Source organism: Symphodus melops (assembly GCF_947650265.1).
Source record: "Symphodus melops genome assembly, chromosome: 4".
Taxonomy (NCBI): Eukaryota; Metazoa; Chordata; class Actinopteri; order Labriformes; family Labridae; genus Symphodus; species Symphodus melops.
The window spans coordinates 20,672,111-20,692,827 of NC_136694.1; the positions used below are offsets into that span (position 1 = coordinate 20,672,111).

Consider the following 20,717-nt stretch of genomic DNA (forward strand, 5'->3'; position numbering starts at 1 on the left):
TGTGGGCCGTAAGTGCCGTGATCGTTGGCCTGCAATATGCTCTCCGACCACCAGAGGCAGTATCATCAGTTAGAAGTAGGCCTACATTACGAGAAAGAGAAGAATATTTAGCTTAACGTCTATGGAGAAGTCTCAACTCTGCTAGGTGACTACCCTGAGGCCCCGTTTACACGGAGACGCTATGACAGAAATGCATCGAAACGACCGCACTCCGGATTCGAAGTACAGACCGTCTACACGGCAGGTCTTGCCTGAGTGAAAACGATGTAGTTCTCACGCCCGGCCAGTAGTGGGCAGTGGAACTTTACAACGCGACGCGCGCGACACTCAGCAGTATAACCACTTCCTCCACAACATCCTCCTCAGCGGCTAGTTCTCCCAAGTCTTACCTAAATGCCGCGTATGGTCGCCCTGTGCTTGGGTATAGGTTGAACTATTTGCCGCAAGTATTCGTTGCTCTTTCGGCGGCGACATACACAATGTATCATATTAAGGTTCTGTTTTAAAAGACGATACAACGCCAATAGCTGCTGAAGCGCATAGCCGCCGCCATTGTTGTTTGTTCTCGACTGCTGCGCATGTCCAAATGTTTCGTTTTACTGTCACAGCGTCTCCGTGTAAACGGGGCCTGAATCTGAATGGAAACGTAATGGAGAGGTTCTTAAAACGAAAAAATAATGACGGCAACGGGGGCAGCGCTACACAAAACAGAATGCTCTTTTTAATTTCACCAAATCTACCTAACTTCATTGAGCACCTAATTTTATTGCTTTTGTTGCTAAGTTTATATTGTGTTACTTATTTGACAAACACGCACTAAAACATGGTTTTATATGAGCAAAATTAATTAAATGATCTTAACTTGTGCAAGGTTTTATGCATAATTAGTCTATGTATAGGTTGATATATTGATTAAAAAACATACAAATGAAGAACAGTATTCATTATTACAACATAGTGACACAAATAGCTATTAAATAAAAATGACCGCAAAAGTTAAATCAGAACCATTCTCTCGATTGGGCCCCAGACTACCTTGCCCTGAAAATGTTGGGCCCCAAGGTCAAAAAGGTTAAACCCTGCTCTAGACACTCATGGTGCTGTTTAATTTTGCATCATATTTGCTTCCCTTTTCAACACCAGAGGTCGTCACTTGGTTCAAACAAATACATGGTGTTTAGTGCTTTTATTAACCATTCTAACATCATTAACAAAGATTGTTTAACATAAACTGCCAAAACACTTACACGCTTACAAGTTAGCATTTAAAGCATGCAAACATTAGCATTTCCCATCTTGACTGTGCTGCTTCACAGAGCTGCTAACATGGCTATCGACACTCACATGACCAGTAATTAAAAAATTGTGAAAAGTTTCTTCACACTGAGCAGAAGGTGTGTCAAATTGATTTTCATGCAGGTATATCAAAACAGTGCAGCCATTCAACAACTGTGAACTCACTGACTTGAAAAGAAGGTGTTGACAACTAGAGCATAAATGTCTCAATGTACAGCTGATGGTTAAATTTAGAAAGTCTTCAATTTGAGATGTAATGATCCCATGACCATGCTAACCGTGTAGAAAATATACAGACATGTGACCATGCATGACAAATAAGGGTACTCCAATCTGTACCAAGAAACATCTAAAACCACAGCATAAAGAAGATTTTATTCAGAATTTCCATTTAAGTGTTCGAATGAATCTTACATGTTTGTACAAAACTTTTGTTGGAGGCTAATAGGACTGAAACATCAGAGTGCTCATGTACAATTCAAGTCTAGTTAACAATTAGTCTAGTTAATAATTTCAAGTATGGAAGAAGCAGACCTTTAATTCACAATGGCAGCAACCGCTTTAGATTTAGGCTTCTGATAAGTTTGTGGGACTTATTGTCTGTAGAAGTAACAGTTTGAAGGTAATTCATAATAGTGTTCATTAAAGCAAATCTGTAACATAGTTCAAGTGTTTCAGTCAACAAACAGCAGAGGAAATCCAGCCCCATGTCCACTCCACATGGGGCTGAGGAGGAGTTAGCAGGGCTGGGAGAGATAGGAAGGGCTTGAACTGCAGACTCCACTATATGAGAAACGTGTCCTCCTCTAGCTGTCCTGCACTTTATCTCCTGGACCCTTAATGAGGCGCTTGTGTCCCCTTTTCCCTGCAGGGCCGCGGGGCTTAGCAAAGGCCTGTTTGTGAGCGTGTTGCTTGGGATGGACCTCTTCATACAAAAAGTCTTCTGTCAGTTCATCGCCGTCATCAATCTCCAGCTGTAAAAAAGAAGACATTCAATGAAAATAAAAATACTGGTGAACAAAGCTTTGTTTTCAGAATTGAACAGTTTTTCAGAGTGAAGGCTATTCATATAACATACAACCTTATTTTTCTTAATTTATTAGATTTTTATGAATGACTGAAGGACATGACATGCAGTCAGTCGCTCAAGTGTGTGTGCGTGTTTTTTTTATGTTTGCTGCCATCTTGATCTTGTAATGATGAGCATGCGGGTTGCTCCACTGTGTGCAACACAGCACCCTACCTGTCTACCCTCAGTAGGCTGTGAAACTGAGGTGCCCTTCTGGGATAACAATGAACAATGATCCAATCTTGTATCAAAAAACCATTGTCTAACTTCAGCAGTGCCCTCTGAAGTTGGCTTTAGGGTGTGGATACAATTAAAGCCTAGCAAGTTTCACTATAGCATGTGCAAACAAACATACTAAATAAAAATTGTCTTGAAATGTTTTGTTTATTAGCTGTTTTTTCACATTTACTGTAAATTCTGTCTACCCGCTTGATGTTTTAGTGGTCGGTAAGCCCCTGTTGAAACTTTTGTGTCAGTATTTCTCATTCTGTTACCTTTTTAGAAATTTCCAAGTGATAATCTTTCTCCACGTCCTCCAATAATCGGCTCTTGCAGCTGGAATACAACATCCGCTCCTTAATGCTACAACTGTATCCTGGCATGGAGTAAATAAACACTGCAGAAAAGGAAGGCAGAAGAAGACTTCTAAGAATTGTAAGTATTTTATATTAATGCACATCAGTTGTTGAAATCCTCAAATATCCAAGAGGCCCTTATAAACACGAAATAAAAAATAAATATAAATTGTTTTGTGGAAAATCTGGTTGCAAAGATTGTTAGAAATGTTAAACAAGAATAAAACCTGTCAAAAATGGAGGTTTAAACAAAAGTGAAGGCCACCACCAGTGACTAAAATCATTGCATTAAAGGTTAGATAAATTGGTAAATAAATAAGCATGCTTAAATAGCAAACAAATATGGGAAATAATTTCAAAAATGAATGTGGAATAAAGTATAATAAATATGTATTACAATTTTGATTCACGAAAGACAGAAATACAAATTGGTTCCCATGTAAAATTACATTATGTCAAGAAAACGGCTACATAATTCCACATACAAAATGTTTACGAACATTTTATTTCTGGTGTCTCTAAAGTTTACAAAAAAGTCAGAGAGATGAATTAAACATTTAACCTGAAACAGAAAAACAATACTGCAAAAGATGTTTAAAAGTGTAATGATATTAATGTTGATCCCATTAAGATGCAAAACGGCAGCTGTTAAAGGCTGCTGCATAGATTGTCAAGTAAGATTAAGGGGGATTACTTGACCATTAAAGAATTAAAACAAGTACAGTATATAAAATAAACATGAAAAATAATCTTCCTCTGACATGTCCCAGAATTGAGCTCATTCTAGTTTCATCAGGGATACCATATGGACTGATGCAAATCCCCAGATGAAACAATGGGGAGAAGAGAAAAAACACACAAGTCAGAATTAAGTCCTGTCTAAATGTTAAGCCTCTAAAAGTAGTTCAGAACAACAGATAAGAAGGGATGAGCTAATGTGTTCTCTAAGCGTCTCTTTGTGTCTGCAGACCGAGTGCACACAGGATGTACCCCTCCTCAATCACGAGTGTACATCTTGTACAAATGTGAAAAAGAGGGGGATTATGGGATCAGTGACATACCGACAGATTCCAGGTAGTCTCCTTCATGGGAGTGTTTGTATAGGAAGAAGTGGTATCTGGGAGTGTCTTTGGGAACTCTGTGAGCCAAATCCCGGGTTTCTGTCGGGTTGGAGTGGACAAGATCAATTGTCTCCTTCTCTACATCCAACCTCTGAAACACAAGAATATGTGTTTTAGAATATATAATGAGTTATGTTATTTAATAGATATATAGATATATATCAGCAGTGCCTGTGTGTTTCAAAAGAATTCACAGTTTGAACTCCTTAGACTCACCAGTTGCATGTAGTTAATACGTTTTTGGGCAAGTTGCTGAAAGGCTCTTTTAGCCGACTCCTGCAGAGGGAAAGCGAGGCCTTGAAGAGTCTGGTGTTTACTCTCTACGCTGCTCTCTGTTTTCACCTGCAGGGGGCAGCAAGCAATGCACTCATTTTATCAAGACCTCCAAAGAAAGAGCTGCAAAAAATATACAAATTTTAGCTCAGCTATAGCTTTAATCTTTTTGGATTTCTCAAATCAAATCACAAACATACCTGTTTAACACGACCCTAAAAAACACAAATCGAAAAAGATTTCCATTAAAGACAGAAGATGATATGTTGAAAACACATGCAAAGAAGGCTCAGTGATGTCATCACAACTGAGGGCTAGTCGGCCTTTCACCTCTGTTATTTTGATCCTTTGGAGCTCCTGTTCAGCTAATGTGAGCGGGGCAGGACCTGAGCAGGACGACACATGACGCTGGTAGCCCAGCAAGCAGATGTCCTCCTAGTGATGCAAGCAAAACCAGACAGATCATTACAGGGCACACCTTTTAAAATACGTCATCAAAGCAGAAAATACATTCTGCCATAGTCAAAGGATATTGGATGGAATTTCTCTCACCTCAGCTGTGCCAAACATCTCATACTTCACATGGCCACCGCCAAACTCTTTCTTCACTGTGGCACGAGTTGCTGCGTACAACATCTTTTGTTTCACCTGTAACCAACAGAGGGAAAGATCAATGAGCTGTTGTAATGATATATGTTTCTGTAATAAGGGGAAAACAAAGGTCCAGTAGGGTCCCTGACTACAGTATAATCAAAACTGGTTTTAAAGGTGAACTACACAATTTTAACCAGTTACCTTGATGATGATATTTATTGTGATCCTCGTGATGTCATCAGAGTTGCATCAGATCATGCTTCAGACTTAGTATTTTAAAATCAGTGTCAAAAAATGTGTGGGGGGGGGTCTCACAAGTCCCACAGCTTCAGGGGAATTAAGTGCTAAATAGGTGGAATACTCCTGTAATATCCTTTTAATTTGAGGTGTTTAAATAGGAACATCGACATGTGCTGGAATTGTAATGCTGTGACATACTGGAGACTGGTCTGGAGACCAAGAAATGAAGATCCACTCGTAGCCCTGTGCATTCTGGGAGTCGAGGCGGTACAGGATATAGCATGGCTCCTGGTTGTCGAGGAGAGGAAGCAGGAAGTGATCATAGTCCTCATCCCAGCTCCTTTCTGGCTCTCTGTAGGCGCCTAGCACCAGCTGTTCTGAAAATCAGACCACTACTCATCACATACCTGACGCCTTCCTTTAATGTAACATATCCTTACAGAACATACACTCGGAATGAAGACAGCTAATGCCTGCAGTCACAAACAGTGAGCGCTTACATGTAGAAGAATTACTGCGATTTGATTGAATAGTTCAATGAGGTATTGGTTCACTGTTGAAAAGGAGATATATGTATGAAGGCTTTTAAGCATGCACATTGAAATGAATATATGACTTTTAATACACAAGCAAATAGGAAGTAATAATAGAAAAACTGCCAGCATTAAATCTGAACTGTAAAAAAGCAAAACTTGAAAGAAAATGAGTTGAAAAAATGAAAGAGAGCATTTATTTATTCTTTCCCCGTCCCTTCGAAGTACAGGGATTCTTTATAGTAGTCCTCACTGGCTCTGTTAATAACACACATTATCCAAGTCATTGTAGGTTTTTGTATTTTTAAACTATTTTTGGACACTTTGGGGGATTTATTTTCTTCTTTGACCATTAGAATGACATTTACATGTATTCTCTGTTAACTCTCTTCATCACGGTAAACAAACGTGCTTCAAGTGGTTTCATGCTCGTACAATACAGTTTCCCAACCTGTCAATAAAAGAAGGCATTGCTCATAACCACAAGTATTTTAATTACATCGGTTAAATTATTATCATGTTTTTGTCTAGTTTTGTAGAGACAGAGATGAAAACTTTAAATACTTTTGTTTTAGACCAAAAACACTCCAGAAAAATAATCAATTTTATAATGTCACAAAACAAAGGAACAGGAAAATGTTCACATTTTAGAGGTTAGAACCGAACCAAACAGATAGCTGGTGGGATAACTTATAAACACATTGTTCAAGGTCCTATTCAGTCATCCACACTGTACAGCTTTTCATGTGAACTCAGCAATATTTTTTAGCAACACCACAAGGCTTCACTGCTCCACGTTCTGTCATTAGAGGCTGCAAAGAAAAACCTCTGATATATACTGTTTATTATTCAATTATTAACATGTTGTGGTTTATTCTTCTAATGGAGGGGACACATATGACAACACAATTCAAACCCCTGACAGCATGGCTCGATCAAACAAAACATCTAAAGCCTGATGTCCTTGTGGGGTGCAGGGGGGATTTCCTAAACGTCTCTGGGGGCATGGTGCTATTCCGAGCCACAACACATTCCTGCTCTGCAACACACATACTTTCCAAGAGTCATTCTCTCTTTGTCCCTGTTTTTCAAGGTCCACATAAGTATAATATGTTATGGAAATTACTCAGTTGTTTATTCCCCCCCCCTTGACTTTCAAAATAATAAATATGTAAAGTTGTGAATATAAGACCAGGTAGTTTTGTAAATGGACACCATGCGCTGTATCAAATCAGCGGCGATGAAATCACCTATGATCTTATTTCCCTTTTGACATGGAGCAAACATTGAGTGTCTCCAGGCAGCAGCAAGTTGCCACAGGTCACATGTTGCTTAAAATATCTAAGAGTCGCCCGGGAAGCTGACTGTACTTTGGAATAGATGTTAAACAAACCTGACAGCCTTTTTCTGTCTGTCTCTACTGACATCAATACGCTACATAAGACTCCAAATCCTCAACAGGATTTCCACAGTCCTCAAAAATAGCTCTAAAATGTTCAAAAATGCCTTAGTCATGAGTGGTGTAGGTCATATAAGAAAACAAGACATAAACACCTCATGAACACATTAGTCTGCCCTTCATCTGCTCCCTCCACACCCATTGCCTCACTGTCCACATTGGGCAGATTGCTCAGCTGACACATTGAACGTCTGCCCTCACAATGCAGATGAAATCCTGTTTTCTTAGAAGCTACACTAAGTCCAGAGCAGTGTTTGACCACATTTTTTTTTCATTAGAAGCCATATCTAAACGAGTCTTCCTCACACAAGACACGAGTTTATCTCTCCCGTGTATCGCCTTTAAACTTTAGTCACACAGCGTAACAATTGTTTTTCTAGAAACCCAGAGAATTTAGAAAAACCCTGCAGCTTCCTTTTTATTTTATTTTTTAAACTTCACTAGTGTTCTGACAGTGTTCCTAGAATCTATTAAATGCTCTGTTCAACCATCTGGATGGAAACAATAATCTGTTTGCTGCATGAACACACTGTTTTCTTCAAATGTTATAATTTAAAACATATAAAGTAGCTGGCAATAACAGGGTGTCTTTCCTCAAAGTTCATGGCTCAAACAAAGTTTGGAATAAGTCATATTAATCTGTTCTGATGTTCTATTGTTGTAATCTTTATACATGTTCCTTTGGTCTTCTTTAAAGTTGTAGCCACAACTTTAGCATGTCTTCTGTAATTTAAAGCATTACGTTTTATTCAAATGAGAGTGTTTGACTTTTGCCTTTATTAGATAGGACAGCTAAAGACAAAAGGAAATATGGGGAGACAGAGGGGGGAAGACGTGACCCTAATAGTGTCAGGACCAGGAGTTGAACTTGAGACCAGAATGATGAAGACAATAGACTAAATTAATTTAAGGATTTCACAAGAAGGCAATTGATTAAAAAGTGACCTTTTTTCGTTGGTATTTCCTTCTCTGATGAATAATTCAGGGCCCCTCCGACTATCACACAACTCCGAGTGAGCGTCCAGACCCCCAAATTGGAAACCATTGGCCTTCAAAACTTTTTCAACTTTAAGCCTTAAACAGCAATGTTTCAGCTTTCAAGAGTGGTATGTTTTAAGGTAGTTTCCAAGTGAAAGGTCAAGACCCCTCAAAAGGACAAAAGCGAAATCACAGAGGTTACCAAAACAATAATGCATGCTAAAGAAAAAGTCAAAATAAAAAAACTAATTAAAACTAACATCTAAGTTGTTTTCATTCGAACTAAAGAAAATTAAAAGTAACAAAAGCTGCCACGTGCACACAGATCATCAGAGCATGTAAATGGTGACACAGCTGGATTTTTTTATTTTGAAGCGTCAACATCCCCAAACATAGTAGAGACAGCAGGTGAGTTGACGTGACTTTCATTGTGTTCTTTTAAAAGGCAGGACAGTTGCCTGCCTGATTATGTAAGACGTTTATGCACAGATTGAAAGAAACTGAACCTCTCATGTTAACTTCTAATAGAATAAAGTAAATTACCTAACAAGTCATTTAAAGTCCTCTGATCTCTGGGTCACTTACCATCTTGGATGCGCACCTTGATGAAGCGCACCGCTCCACCTCTCGCCTTGGCCAGGAAGTCCCTCAACTCTGGCGTCACCACAAGTGCAAGGAACATGGCGGGTCAGCAGTCTCTTCCTCCCGCCAGGAGCTGTCACAGGGGAACTGGGAGACAAGAGGATCAGCAACAAAGAATGGCGCTCCACAGCGGCAGGCCCAAATATTCAGTCCAAGAAAACACACTGAAGTCCAAAAGAGGAACCTGTTTCTGAAATGTCCTTTAGTTCTGATTTATAAAGAAAAGGATCAGTGAAGGTGTCTGGACCCAACGAGAGACTGACACAGTGTGGGAAGGGACATGTAACTAGGACAGTATCATGTGCACGCAGAGAGGGAACCTGATCACCCCTCTGCCAAATTTAGCTCCCACTGGCTGACTGTCCAGTCCTGTTGGCCTATGAAACCCCCACCACCACCACCAACAACACACACACACACACAGACCTAAAGCACAGGAAGACACTGTGACCTGTAAACCTAGTTATGGACCTCTGAGCCAACAACAATTTAAGTCAGGTGTGTTGTCTCCATGTTCATAAAGTGTTAGATTTATGGTAAAGTCAGGCTGACATGCAAGCTCTCCTGCTCCACCTGTTCTTTCTGCACATTCTGTATTATGAGCCAGGACAAACTAACATTCATAACCAACTGCACTGCCAAGATAATGGATGCTCCTATGACTAACCTCTCAGAGCTCAATTGAAAGGCGGTCATGCACTGCAAACAAAAGAGAAGCACATCACAAATCAATTAGCTGGAAGTCTTTCCTCTAGGTAGCTGCAGTAAGGGCCCTGAAGTGCACATGGCCTGGTGGTGTAGTATGGGACAATGAGGAACTATAATATTGGCAAGTGTCAATTGTTTATCTGATTTTTCCTTGACAAGTAAAGAGCCCCACAAGTGACTAGTTCCCCGTGATCTAAGGAGGTATCAGCTGCTGCTGAGCTCCTTGGAAAAAGGAGTCACATTAGTTCAAAAGGTACATATTGCTTTGGAAAGTTTACACATCTTTGTCCACAGTCCATCTCTAAACGTACTCCATGTGATGACTCTGAGGGTCAACAGATTGTGTAAGATGTTTTTTTGAAGATGTCAGTCACGCGGCCGTGATGTCAGCATTTACCCAATATTAAATCCATCCATTACTTTCAGAGTCAGAAACAGAGTTTCTATTATGATTCATATATTCATTCTAACTCAAAGTTCACAAAGAACTAGTGATAGGCTTAAAATAATCCCAAATAGTTTAAATAAATCATATAAATGACCAAAAAAAGAACTCTTAAGTGTTACAAAAATGTAATTCATTTAGTAAAAAGATTCTATAATCAAGATCACTCCAATTAATCCAGACTGTTGTTGTTTTTTTGCCAATAACAGCTTTTTTTCCCCGAGGTGATAAACTGGATAGTTTAATTCAACAGTTTTCGTAACAACCTGTGAAATATATTACACACAGACATACAACTATTCACACATTCTCTAAAGCCCAATAATAAATCAGACAAACAACATGATACAAAGAAACTGTTTAATGTTAAATAGAAATATAAAAAAAAGAATAGACAAAACGATCTCATTCTGCAGACAACCTATTTACAATTTTCATTTAAAGGGCCACACTTCCTGTGATTGTTCACACAGGTAGAAGTGGTGACCCCTGCTGGTTACGTTTGCTCTTGCAATCAACATAAAGCCTTTTTACTTCTTTAGTCATCAATGGTGGGCAGCCAGAAAGCCTGAATGGTGAGAAGAAATGCAAAATGTAGAGTCACATATAAACAATTTTGCTTTCATCATTTTGGACAGCTGAAAATGACTTTCACAAAGCCCTTAACGACATGAGTTCACATAAACTTACACTAAATGTCTGAGAAGCAATTTAAGTTATTTTTAGAGATCGACTTCAAATAAAAAAAGTCCACAGTCCCCCCTTCACTCACCATGTTGGAGCAGGCACTCGCAAACGTCATGAATTTTGGGTTGAACTGCAGGCAGGTGATTGGGCCAGTGTGCTTCCCGTCTAATAAAGCCACCTTCATACCACTCTCTGCGTTCCAGACATGGATTTTTCCGTCCTCAGAGCCTGAAAGAAGCAAAGACTAGATGTAACCAGGGCTGCAAGCGGCGCTAACCAGGCCCTCGCACCTTTACGAACATCAGGGTTTAAGGCACATTATGACAGAACATGCAGTAACAGCTAATTGTTAAATGTTATGTTGACATTGCTGAAGTGCAGGTGGCGCTAAAGAGCCGTTCAGCCCAAATCAACAATACCTTTTTGAGCTTTACTTACCGATCATAACAAACTGAGAATCTGGGGTGAAAGACGCCTCCAGTGTTACACCTTTACTGTTGTTGTAGCCCTGTTCACAATCAAACAAAAGGCATTCATGAGAGCATTATTCATTTCCATGTGTTTGAATGTAGAGTTTGGAAGTCTGTGGATATCTTGAATTGTTAAATACATACATAAAAAAATAATTCATATAACTGCCCTGTTTTAATGTGGAAAATTAAGAATGTATGTCGTGTGACTGAACTGTGCAAGGGTTTCTTTAAGTGTTGAGATGTTTTCTTTTATTAGCAAATACTACAAACTTTGAATTTATCTGCGAGTCTGCTTCTGCTCTCTTTTTAAAAATCAGAGTGGATTCCAAACAACACATGCAGTGCAATGAGCGGTCCCTTACCCCAAAGGAATGCAGTATAGCACCCTTAAAAGCATCTAAGATGCGAAGGGCTCCGCCATTAGTAGAAACAAGAATAAGTTTTCCATCATTGCTGAACTTGAGTCCCGTCCACTCACACGTCCGGTCATACTGAAGCTTGAAGGTTGCAAAAGGCCCCTGCAAACAAGAAGAATCGATAATGTCTGCACAAAACAGATAGTTATTCCACATGTGACTTAGCACTGGCACAGTTCCATTTCTTACCTTATCAAACGATCGCAGATCATAAAGTTTAACCATCTCTGAATTGATACCAGCAGCAAAAATAAGGCCCTCTGGATCAAAGGAGCACACAGGCTTCCCCTGCAGGTGCATCAGACCCTGAAATGTACAGACGAAAGGGGGTCAGCGTTTAGTGTTAACACTCTTCAAATGATATACAAGTGCAACATGCTGAATATTTCCTAAAGGCACTCACCTGGCAATTCGGAGACCGCAAGTCCCAGAGTCTGATTGTTTTATCTAGTGAGCCAGATATAAAGGTGTCATCCACAGGAGACATGGAAAGAGATGTCACCCTGGTGAAGAAAAACAATGAACTCATGAGATGATATTAACCTACAACTCAAGCTTTCAACAAAAAAATCTAGATACAGACAGAAGAGCAATAATCCAGTCCTCACCTTTTGTTATGTCCGGGAAAGTAGCGGATGTATTTGTTGTCATGAAGAGACAGGTACCGGATAGTATCTTCAAAAAGAAAAAAAACGCACCAAATTTACCAACAAAAGCGAAGAAACACATCAGACATTCCCATTACACTGAGTTCAGACAGTTGTGATGAGTTCACTCAACCGTGGGCAAGGCAGTCACCTGTACAGTTAGCTCCTGTATGGGGCAGAATCACAGACCCTCAAACTGTACAAACAACTACCTCAGACCAAAGTGAGCAGTGTTTTCCTGTGGCTCAGCAGTGATGCTCTTCCTATCCTGTGAACATCGACACCTACCCAGATTTTTTTTTTTTATAAATAAAAACCAATACACTTGTGCCCCAATGAAAAGGATAATTGCACAGGGAGAGCTAAAACAGACCATAGAGTAAAACATCATATTGCTGATGGAATCAGAGTAAGGCAGTTCAAATGTCAACAAATACATCCGTGACTAGTACAAGTTTCATTATCACACACCAATATTAAATTAGATCCCATAATGAGCCTCTTCAACATTATGACATCAAGCATAAACTCATGCTAAATGAAAACTACCAACAAGTATTTGTGCATCTACATACCATCGATTTTGTTGGAACTGTACACCACTGTGTTTGCAGCATGTGTGTACCTGATCAGATCCACTCCATACTTCTTACTGTACAAGGTCCTCTTGGGTCTGCAATAAACCAGGGTACATGAAGAGGATGGTAAGCATTTCAATCACTAAATGAAATTGATAGATGTGATTGTGAGCATTGACAATACATACTAAATAATACTGACTAACTTCTTGTAAGCTTTGGTTCAAACATTATGTCTAAATGCTAAAGCACTTTACACTGCTTTTGACTCAAACATTTATTCATGAGACAAATCAACATGTGAATTCAACTCAATAAAACCACTGCAGAAGTCTTATGATTCATCTTGGAAGAATAATGTCTACTAACACACACACACAGTGATTGATAAACAGCACAGCATTACTGCATGGTGAAGACACCATGGTGGCATTGTAACGATGTTTTTGTTTTGGTTTCATGCACAGGCAGAAATGTTTTCTCTCATAACAGCGCTTGTGATTAGCAGGCCTCACTAGCTAGCATAGCAAATTACACGAGCTAACACAAAAAACTAAACAATACGATTAAATCTGCTCTTACTTTCCCTCTTGGCAGTCGTACAGGACTAAAGAATCGTCGTCGCTGCTGGAAATAATTGTTTCTCCATTTGAACTAAAGTCGAAGCAGTTGATTTTGTCGGAGTTTTCTCGAAACACCTTAGCGACCCTGAAGCTCCGCAGCACATTGTCCGTCAGCTTCATGGTGGCCTCTGCTTGGATCTGAGGGGGAAGCACACCCTCCTTTTACTTTTTTAATCGACGTGCAGATGTCACGTGTAGTTATTTGTACAAAAATATATAAATGTTCAACACTGGCGCTAATTGTTTTAAGTAGTATGGTGGTTCAAAATAAGCAACAAAAAGCCCGCCTGTAGTACTTCTACTTTGAGGAGGGACCTGAAAGCACCGCCTTCGCCATTTCGGTGACGCGCACATTCAGCAATGTGCACGCGCATACGTCTGAAACCACATGATTTAATGGTTATCGCGATAGTTCCACTCTAGAGGAAAACAAAATCAATGACCGTTGAGAATTTTTAGACCTCGATAAAGTCTCTTATAAATAATCTTATTTACCAAACTCTGCGACGTTATATCAAACTTCTCAGCTCATAAACATGTCGAGGTGATAATAGTGTTTTTTTTTGGTTTTTTTTTTTACAATTACCCCAGTTATTTGTCGGTATGTCCGATCGCTCCAGCACTTTCTGTCACTCTTACCGGCCTTTTTCTACCTTTTTTTGTTGCCAAAACACTTCCAGGTGTTTCTGCTGGCAGACAGTAATATGGACGCTGGTCAGGTGCAGGGCAGGAATATCGTCCCCACAGAGAGGGACGTCTGAGGTATGAAACGACCTTTATCTTTCTGAAAATAAGCCAGTCAAGAGTTTGAACTCTCACGATATGGTGCTAGGGATACCGTAAAATATTGACGGTGACCATGGTAACGGGCAGTGTTAGTAGTAACGAATTTGTTACGTTCCTTATTTAGATAACGCCGTTTCAGTTACTGACATGAAAACACTCGTTATTTGTTACTGTTTGTGAAAACGACGCGCGTAATAAACAGGCACAGAGGGGGTTCTCTCAGCTGTCTGTCTTAGAAATACTGACTGAATAATTATTTTTCCTGCTCACTTTAATTGAAGGAGTACAGGGTGAGTTAGTCTGTGTGCAGGAAGGAAAAGTTTTCTCACAAGATAGAACAACAACATTTTTCTGCACATTTTCAGCTTCTAGATCGCTTGGTGAAAATGTTTTTTTTTGTTCTTTGCCAATCCCTAAATGAGCTCTTCTATTAGCAGAACTATCAAACGTTGCAGTATTATTTATTTAAAAAAAAGTTATTTACCAAAGCTTAGTACAGATAGATAATATTCATATGTATAATATTACTGTTGATGTGATATATTTTCTGGAAAATTATGACTTATAAATAGTTAGATAAAATTCCCTGATGAAAATGACTATTTTGGCCGATCTAATATCTCACAAATAAAGTCTTCTACAGAAAGCCACAAGAATTGTAATACTGCTATAAAGCAGTCCTTGATTCGCAGCATAACCTTAAATAACTAACCACAACCACATATGTTAAAAGACAGTGTTCTAGTGTAATATACTCACTATAGAATTTAGATGTTGGCAAAAAGGAACTAAAGACAAATTTCAAGCATTGTGTTACTGCAATTTTTATCGCATTGGGTTTTTATGAACATGCATTTTCAACTTCCATTGGTAGATAGATGGATTATCAGAACTGATATTTTTACATCAAATTGACATTTTCAGCTACCTGCCTTTTCATAATTGGTGATAGGGGTCGTAAATGTAATAAACACATGATGCAGCTCATGCCTCACTGACATGTTTTGTTTTCAAACAGAACATTAATCCAGACATTTCCTCAAGTTAGAGAAAAACAGTGCGACCAGTGTGCTTTCAACTAGCTTCAAGTTGTATGCCCTTTGCTCTATGCACCAGTAAGAATGGCTCAAAACCTGTCAGATAATATACATGTGAACTTCCTATCTGTTGTTAACACCAACATGCTCCCCACCACTGTACAAACTTCTGGAATCACTGAGACCTCTTTTATTGTTAAAAGACACAGAATATGTCAAATAAAAAGTACAGAGAGACTAAGAACCGAGCTGTTTTGTAGGTAGTTTGATGTGTTCTGTGGTCTATTCAAGTCAATCATTACACATAGGGTACACAACTGTCTTGAGCGTCTGGTCAGAGTTTTGCTGCACTGCCTGACTGCTGAGCTGGAGTGCAGATAACAGACCTCCACAGGAATCAGGCTTTATATCCCAATTGTTACCTTCACAGGTAGGCAGACGTGTCTTCAGATAGCACAGTTTTATGATGGTGATAATAACTGTTTTGGAGGGTTGTGCTGTCTGCTGTCTCAGACTTTTTAATGTAAGCTAACAGCTGACATTACAATTATTACAATTATTTATTGGTGTGAATGAAATAGGAATATAAAAACACAGCCCACTGTTGTAATTTAAAGGTCTTCAGATTGTACCACTTGTCCTTTCATAATTTAAAGGACGGTATTAAAGTTATTAATTTAAAGTACACTTTAGGTTTCTGGTGTGCAAAGAATTTAGCTTGAATTAAATCTAAAGACTATTGGATTTATTATTGAATTGTATTGCATTTATTTTATTTATTAGATGATGCGTTTCACATAATTTCAATACAGAACCCATGTGGCCACTTAGTAATGCATACAATTAAGCTATTTTGAGATTTTATTTTGTGTATAATGATGAATATTATATATTATATTGTACAATTATTTTTAAAGGTAAAAGTTACTTTGAACCAATAAAATGATTTGGGAATAACTGCAGTGTCTACCATTTTCCTTTGCACATATTTATGTTGGTATTTATTCTGACTAATGTGAATGGTTTAAAAATAATGTTATTGTGGCAACTGTCTTTTTAAACTATGACCTGATTTTTTAATCCTTTAGGCAATTTGTGCTCAGACCTGCTGAACTATCCATGGCCCGTGTTCTTTCCCTGTTCCGGCTCCAGCCTTTCCTGACCCTAATTGGAAGAAGGAAACCTCCGTTGTGCAAGATGTCAATGGACTCTCGTGCACGCCAAGTTTTTGCAGCTGTAGTGGAAGCTGTGCAGCCAGACACCATAGTCCGACAGAGTATAGATCGCAAGGAAGACTCGGTCAGTATTGACGGTCACAAATTCACACTCAAACACAACTTGCACTTGGTGGGCTTTGGAAAAGCTGTACTGGGTATGGCTGCAGAGGCAGAGAAGATTCTGGGGGACCACTTAGTCAAAGGAGTAATAAGCGTACCAAAGGGGATTCAGCAGACATTACAGGAGCATGGGAAAGGGTAAACAAAAGCCTTAGTTGGAAAAGAATTCAAATATTACAATAAATAAGACCGAACAGCGTAGTAAATTGTCTCTCTTCCATCCCAGACATCTGTTGTTGAAAGAAAACAGTCGCATCAAAGTAATGGAGGGGGCTAAAAACAACTTGCCTGATGCTGATGCCCAGAAGGCAGCTGAAGGGATTAAGCAGTTGGCAAGTGAACTGACAGAAAATGACATTCTGCTGGTACTGATTTCAGGTAAAGATGAATCTTCTTGCGTGTATTTTTCTGTAAAAATAAAAAAAAAGAAAAGAAAAGAAAGAAAGAAATTAAAGTCATGTATACATTGTGGTGAAAATGTGTCCAGGTGGAGGCTCTGCGTTGTTACCTGCGCCAATCCCACCAATCTCATTGAAGGAGAAATTGGATGTTACACGCAAACTTGCAGCTGCTGGTGCCACAATTCAAGAGCTAAACACTGTGCGACGTGCCCTCTCTTTCCTAAAGGGAGGAGGACTTGCACATTTTGCTCACCCTGCCAAGGTAATTTACTTTTTTTTTTTTTCACGTTTTAGATGTAAAGAGTTTATTTCAACATTATGCACTGAAAAATCACTCCTCTGACTTTATCTCAGGTGGTTGCACTGATATTGTCAGATGTAATTGGGGACCCACTTGACTTGATTGCCAGCGGCCCCACAGTGCGGGGTGAGGTGTGGCCTGAAGAAGTTCTATCAGTCCTTGAACGATACAAGCTGTTGAGCTCTCTTCCATCCTCAATAAAGGAAGTCCTTGGGAGACCAGGCCCTCGTTGGAAGGAGAATAAAGAAGAAACCACTGCATCACAATATGTTCAAAACGTTGTGATCGGCTCAAATTGTGCCGCCCTCATGCGTGCAGGTCGCCGTGCTCGTGAGCTTGGTTTCCGCCCTGTTGTGGTAGCAACAGGTGTGTGTGGCGACGTGAGGCCGGTCTCCAGACTTTACGGCCTCCTGGCCCGCTTTGCCTGCTCTCGAGAGGAGCCTCCTCCAGAGATAGCTGCTGAGATTCTGAGGCTGGGGCCAGAAGTTGGTGTGGAGAGCTGGGACCTCTGCCGCACCATGCAGGTGTTGGGTGAAGGGCGCACAGAAGGGTGGGGGGCCACATGTCTGTTAGCTGGAGGTGAGCCCACAGTGGAGCTGACGGGCATGGGTCGAGGTGGGAGAAACCAGGAGCTAGCTATGAGAGTGGGACTGGAGCTGAGAGACCTGGGGATCCCACCTAACGGTCCAGTCTTCCTGAGTGGTGGAACTGACGGCCAGGACGGACCCACTGAGGCAGCAGGGGCCATCACTGACGGGGGGTTGTATGAAGAGGCACAAGCTCAGGGGCTGCACATCGAAACCTTTCTTGACAATAATGATTCTTACACCTTCTTTTCAAGTCTCTCTGCTGGCAAGCGCTTGCTTGTACCTGGTCTTACCTGCACCAATGTGATGGATGTGCACATGCTACTTATTCCACCAATCCCCATTACTATAACATGATTTAAATGCACAATAAATAGAATGATTGAATGCCAGTGGATATGTTCAGAGTACTCAAATTGTTCATATGACCTACAATTTTAGAATCTGAAGTATTGAAGTCTTCTGGCAGTTTTGGCCCACATCTCTGGAAATCTTCATAAAAGCAAGACTGGTTCTCCCATAGTAAGTTATGCCTAGTGTTATTATTAGCAGAGCACATAAGATAACTTTATTGATCCCCAATGGGGAAATTCGGGCATTGCAGCAACGTTTGAAGACTAGCTCATTGTTGGACCTGTCAATCATCTATTTTACAATACAACTTGTACTTTTAGAGATGTCAGGGAAACGAGTATTTTCAAACACAAAACACTTTATCACTTTACCTATTTAAACAAAGCAGCCATATTATCTTTCAGTTTTGCTGCTAGTCTAGAACTTTACTTTACCTTAAAACATGCTGAGTGTTCATGTACTCTTATTTTACCCTGTCAAAAACATGACAGTAATTACATCCTGTTCTGTTTTCTTCACCATTACAACGGTTAGATACCTTTTAGTCATTTGAGAGGGCTTGTACAATACACAAGTATTCAACCTATTTATATATGATCTTGAATGGTTGGGGATGAACATTAAAGTTAGGCACACTTGATCGTTTTAAAGCTATTGTGAGATTTCAGCAGAAACAGAGATATAAAAAAACAAAGAGTAAGCCAGAAGACTGAATATTTCTATGAGGACATTTTAAACGTCTGAAACGGTGACCTGATGGTAGGTGTCAGACAAAGTGTTTAGCAAACAGGAGGGTTTTGTTAAAAAAAAAAAAAAAACACTTCCTACACAAGTACAACACAAAGTCAGCACATGAGGGAAGACATATGGTTTTGGCTTCCTCACGTACAACACAATTCAGTGCTTTTTTTGAAGTTCAGTGAAATAAATAAACACGACCTGCTTGACAGGGAACTATATTCCACCAGGCTGTGATTTTTTTTTTATAAAGAAGCCGAAATTGAAAAAAAAAATCTTTCCACCGTAACACTTTAATGCATGTGCACAGCTTTAACTCGCTCCTGTTGATGCAACTGAATACTAACATAAAAACAACAATCCAAATCAGCCTGCGTGTCTTATCCTGAACATTCTTTATTTGTTGCCAAAGAAATCTAGTTTAAATACCGTGCTTGTGGTTTGAATGGAACGTTTATTTCCAATATACTATTAAAGCACCATTAACTTAAACACAAGGTCATCATATTTTCACATTTTTACAGAAACCTATTTGAAAAAAAGGTATTCAATGCAGAACATGGTTCGCTAACAGCCAAATTAAATAACACAGCACTAAAATAATAATAATAATGTAATGGATAAAAGTGTGACAATTTCAGTGATAACAGATAATCCTCTGGGAAGTTGGCTGCATCTTGAATGCACTGAAGATGCAAAACTTGAGTCTATAGGAAATTGTCCCAACTGTCCACTTTCACTCAGAACAGGTCCAAAATCCAACAGCATTGTCCTGTTAATCCCGGTGAGTCTTCAGGGTCTCTCCTACTTTACTCTCCCTGCAGGAACACAGACAAAAACACATTACGGTCAAATCAACTTAAAATGGGAAGTTTTAAACAGTTAGGCTATAGTCATTCCCCCACCATCATCAGTCATATAGATAATACAAGCTATATGCATGGTCTCTATTTAACCATGTAGGCCTACCTAGCAGACTCCTTGAACAAGAACATGCATAATCAATTTGGTCGGATCCTGAATGACCTCTCTCCGTTGACCAACTAGTATGAAGCTTCAGAGCACCGCACACAGTTAGAGGAGCGTGATCTACCTGTTTGAAGCGACATGGATGCTCGGACACCTACCATCCACTCAGGTGAGGAGCTGTATCAGGTGTACCTCCGTTCTGACCAGTCCCTGAACGTAAACACACAAACACAAATAAAGCCGACGTGTCCATTTATTAATAAGGCTTTATAACTGTGATGGGTCGACATAAAACTCACCTTGTCGATAGTACATGTCGTTCACCGTATTCCCGTAGAACTTCCACGCAAAGTGAATAGCGATAAGACTAAATATTAACCAGCCGAGTAAGATTTTGAATATGCAGACTCTCATGTCGTTTGCGAGCCAGTCGTTTACAAATTCTGAGAGGAACGACAAGCAGCCATCAGCAATACGAGACAAAAACTCAAAATCCCATGGCTCCTCCATAGTGTCCGGGTATTGTGTGTATGTGGAATTAAAAAATGATAAACTACTCTAAAGATGAGTAAGTAAAAACATCGCTAAGGATAAACTACGTGTGACATCCTGGTCGCCATCGCTCAGAACACGACGTTCGTACCAGCGGTGATGACGTCGTTACGTAAACTCGAAAATATATTGTCCATTTAATACATCTACCAAATATTAAATGACTACCATGCAGAATAACTTGTATCTTTAGCGTATACCAGTATTTAAAATATTGCTAACATAAAGAAGTACGTCGAAACACACACACACGCTTCACATTTATGAATGCGACTTTAAGGGGCGGGACTTGCCCTCG

General features: G+C 39.7%; 4 protein-coding genes across 5 annotated transcripts; 1 reads left to right on the forward strand and 3 right to left on the reverse strand.

Moving 5' to 3' along the window:
* Positions 1–1,652: 1,652 nt before the first annotated feature.
* twf2 (twinfilin actin binding protein 2) lies at positions 1,653–9,139 on the reverse strand. Its single transcript, XM_079342306.1, has 9 exons — positions 8,724–9,139; positions 5,367–5,545; positions 4,887–4,982; positions 4,665–4,769; positions 4,535–4,549; positions 4,278–4,403; positions 4,002–4,152; positions 2,860–2,981; positions 1,653–2,270 (listed from the first exon to the last, which is right to left on the reverse strand). The coding sequence occupies exons 1-9, from the start codon at positions 8,818–8,820 to the stop codon at positions 2,103–2,105; spliced, it is 1,059 nt and encodes a 352-aa protein (XP_079198432.1). The 5' UTR covers positions 8,821–9,139; the 3' UTR covers positions 1,653–2,102.
* A 1,140-nt stretch (positions 9,140–10,279) lies between these two features.
* Positions 10,280–13,735, reverse strand: wdr82 (WD repeat domain 82). The gene is made up of 10 exons (XM_079342307.1): positions 13,654–13,735; positions 13,317–13,495; positions 12,732–12,829; positions 12,118–12,184; positions 11,913–12,012; positions 11,699–11,815; positions 11,456–11,611; positions 11,059–11,128; positions 10,706–10,848; positions 10,280–10,501 (listed from the first exon to the last, which is right to left on the reverse strand). Exons 1-10 carry the CDS (start codon positions 13,729–13,731, stop codon positions 10,472–10,474), a joined length of 1,038 nt encoding a protein of 345 aa, XP_079198433.1. The 5' UTR covers positions 13,732–13,735; the 3' UTR covers positions 10,280–10,471.
* A 40-nt stretch (positions 13,736–13,775) lies between these two features.
* On the forward strand, positions 13,776–19,267 carry glyctk (glycerate kinase). Of its 2 annotated transcripts, none has more exons than XM_079342305.1 (5): positions 13,776–14,119; positions 16,269–16,655; positions 16,744–16,895; positions 17,005–17,180; positions 17,273–19,267. In XM_079342305.1, exons 2-5 carry the CDS (start codon positions 16,300–16,302, stop codon positions 18,161–18,163), a joined length of 1,575 nt encoding a protein of 524 aa, XP_079198431.1. In that variant the 5' UTR covers positions 13,776–14,119; positions 16,269–16,299; the 3' UTR covers positions 18,164–19,267. The 2 variants fall into 2 exon arrangements, with proteins under 2 accessions (XP_079198431.1, XP_079198430.1); XM_079342304.1 differs by lacking the exon at positions 13,776–14,119 and adding an exon at positions 14,337–14,433.
* Positions 19,268–19,332: 65 nt separating this feature from the next.
* Positions 19,333–20,638, reverse strand: tcta (T cell leukemia translocation altered). The gene is made up of 3 exons (XM_079342308.1): positions 20,167–20,638; positions 20,026–20,077; positions 19,333–19,716 (listed from the first exon to the last, which is right to left on the reverse strand). Exons 1-3 carry the CDS (start codon positions 20,375–20,377, stop codon positions 19,674–19,676), a joined length of 306 nt encoding a protein of 101 aa, XP_079198434.1. The 5' UTR covers positions 20,378–20,638; the 3' UTR covers positions 19,333–19,673.
* Between the last annotated feature and the right edge of the window lie 79 nt (positions 20,639–20,717).

What these genes read in the sequence shown, in the direction of transcription:
- tcta (XM_079342308.1), bottom strand. Translation starts at nt 20,377, where the DNA reads ATGGAGGAGCCATGGGATTTTGAGTTTTTGTCTCGTATTGCTGATGGC. An exon ending in CGACATGTACTATCGACAAG is followed by an intron (nt 20,078 to 20,166) that starts GTGAGTTTTATG and finishes GTTTACGTTCAG; the next exon opens with GGACTGGTCAGAACGGAGGT. An exon ending in GCTCCTCACCTGAGTGGATG is followed by an intron (nt 19,717 to 20,025) that starts GTAGGTGTCCGA and finishes GTGTTCCTGCAG; the next exon opens with GGAGAGTAAAGTAGGAGAGA.
- wdr82 (XM_079342307.1), bottom strand. Translation starts at nt 13,731, where the DNA reads ATGCGCGTGCACATTGCTGAATGTGCGCGTCACCGAAATGGCGAAGGC. An exon ending in TACGACTGCCAAGAGGGAAA is followed by an intron (nt 12,830 to 13,316) that starts GTAAGAGCAGAT and finishes GGTTTATTGCAG; the next exon opens with ACCCAAGAGGACCTTGTACA. An exon ending in CGAGTGCCTGCTCCAACATG is followed by an intron (nt 10,502 to 10,705) that starts GTGAGTGAAGGG and finishes CTCACCATTCAG; the next exon opens with GCTTTCTGGCTGCCCACCAT.
- twf2 (XM_079342306.1), bottom strand. Translation starts at nt 8,820, where the DNA reads ATGTTCCTTGCACTTGTGGTGACGCCAGAGTTGAGGGACTTCCTGGCC. An exon ending in GTATTAACTACATGCAACTG is followed by an intron (nt 4,153 to 4,277) that starts GTGAGTCTAAGG and finishes CTTGTGTTTCAG; the next exon opens with AGGTTGGATGTAGAGAAGGA. An exon ending in ACTTGGAAATTTCTAAAAAG is followed by an intron (nt 2,271 to 2,859) that starts GTAACAGAATGA and finishes TCTTTTTTACAG; the next exon opens with CTGGAGATTGATGACGGCGA.
- glyctk (XM_079342305.1), top strand. Translation starts at nt 16,300, where the DNA reads ATGGCCCGTGTTCTTTCCCTGTTCCGGCTCCAGCCTTTCCTGACCCTA. An exon ending in TTACAGGAGCATGGGAAAGG is followed by an intron (nt 16,656 to 16,743) that starts GTAAACAAAAGC and finishes CTTCCATCCCAG; the next exon opens with ACATCTGTTGTTGAAAGAAA. An exon ending in ATTTTGCTCACCCTGCCAAG is followed by an intron (nt 17,181 to 17,272) that starts GTAATTTACTTT and finishes ACTTTATCTCAG; the next exon opens with GTGGTTGCACTGATATTGTC.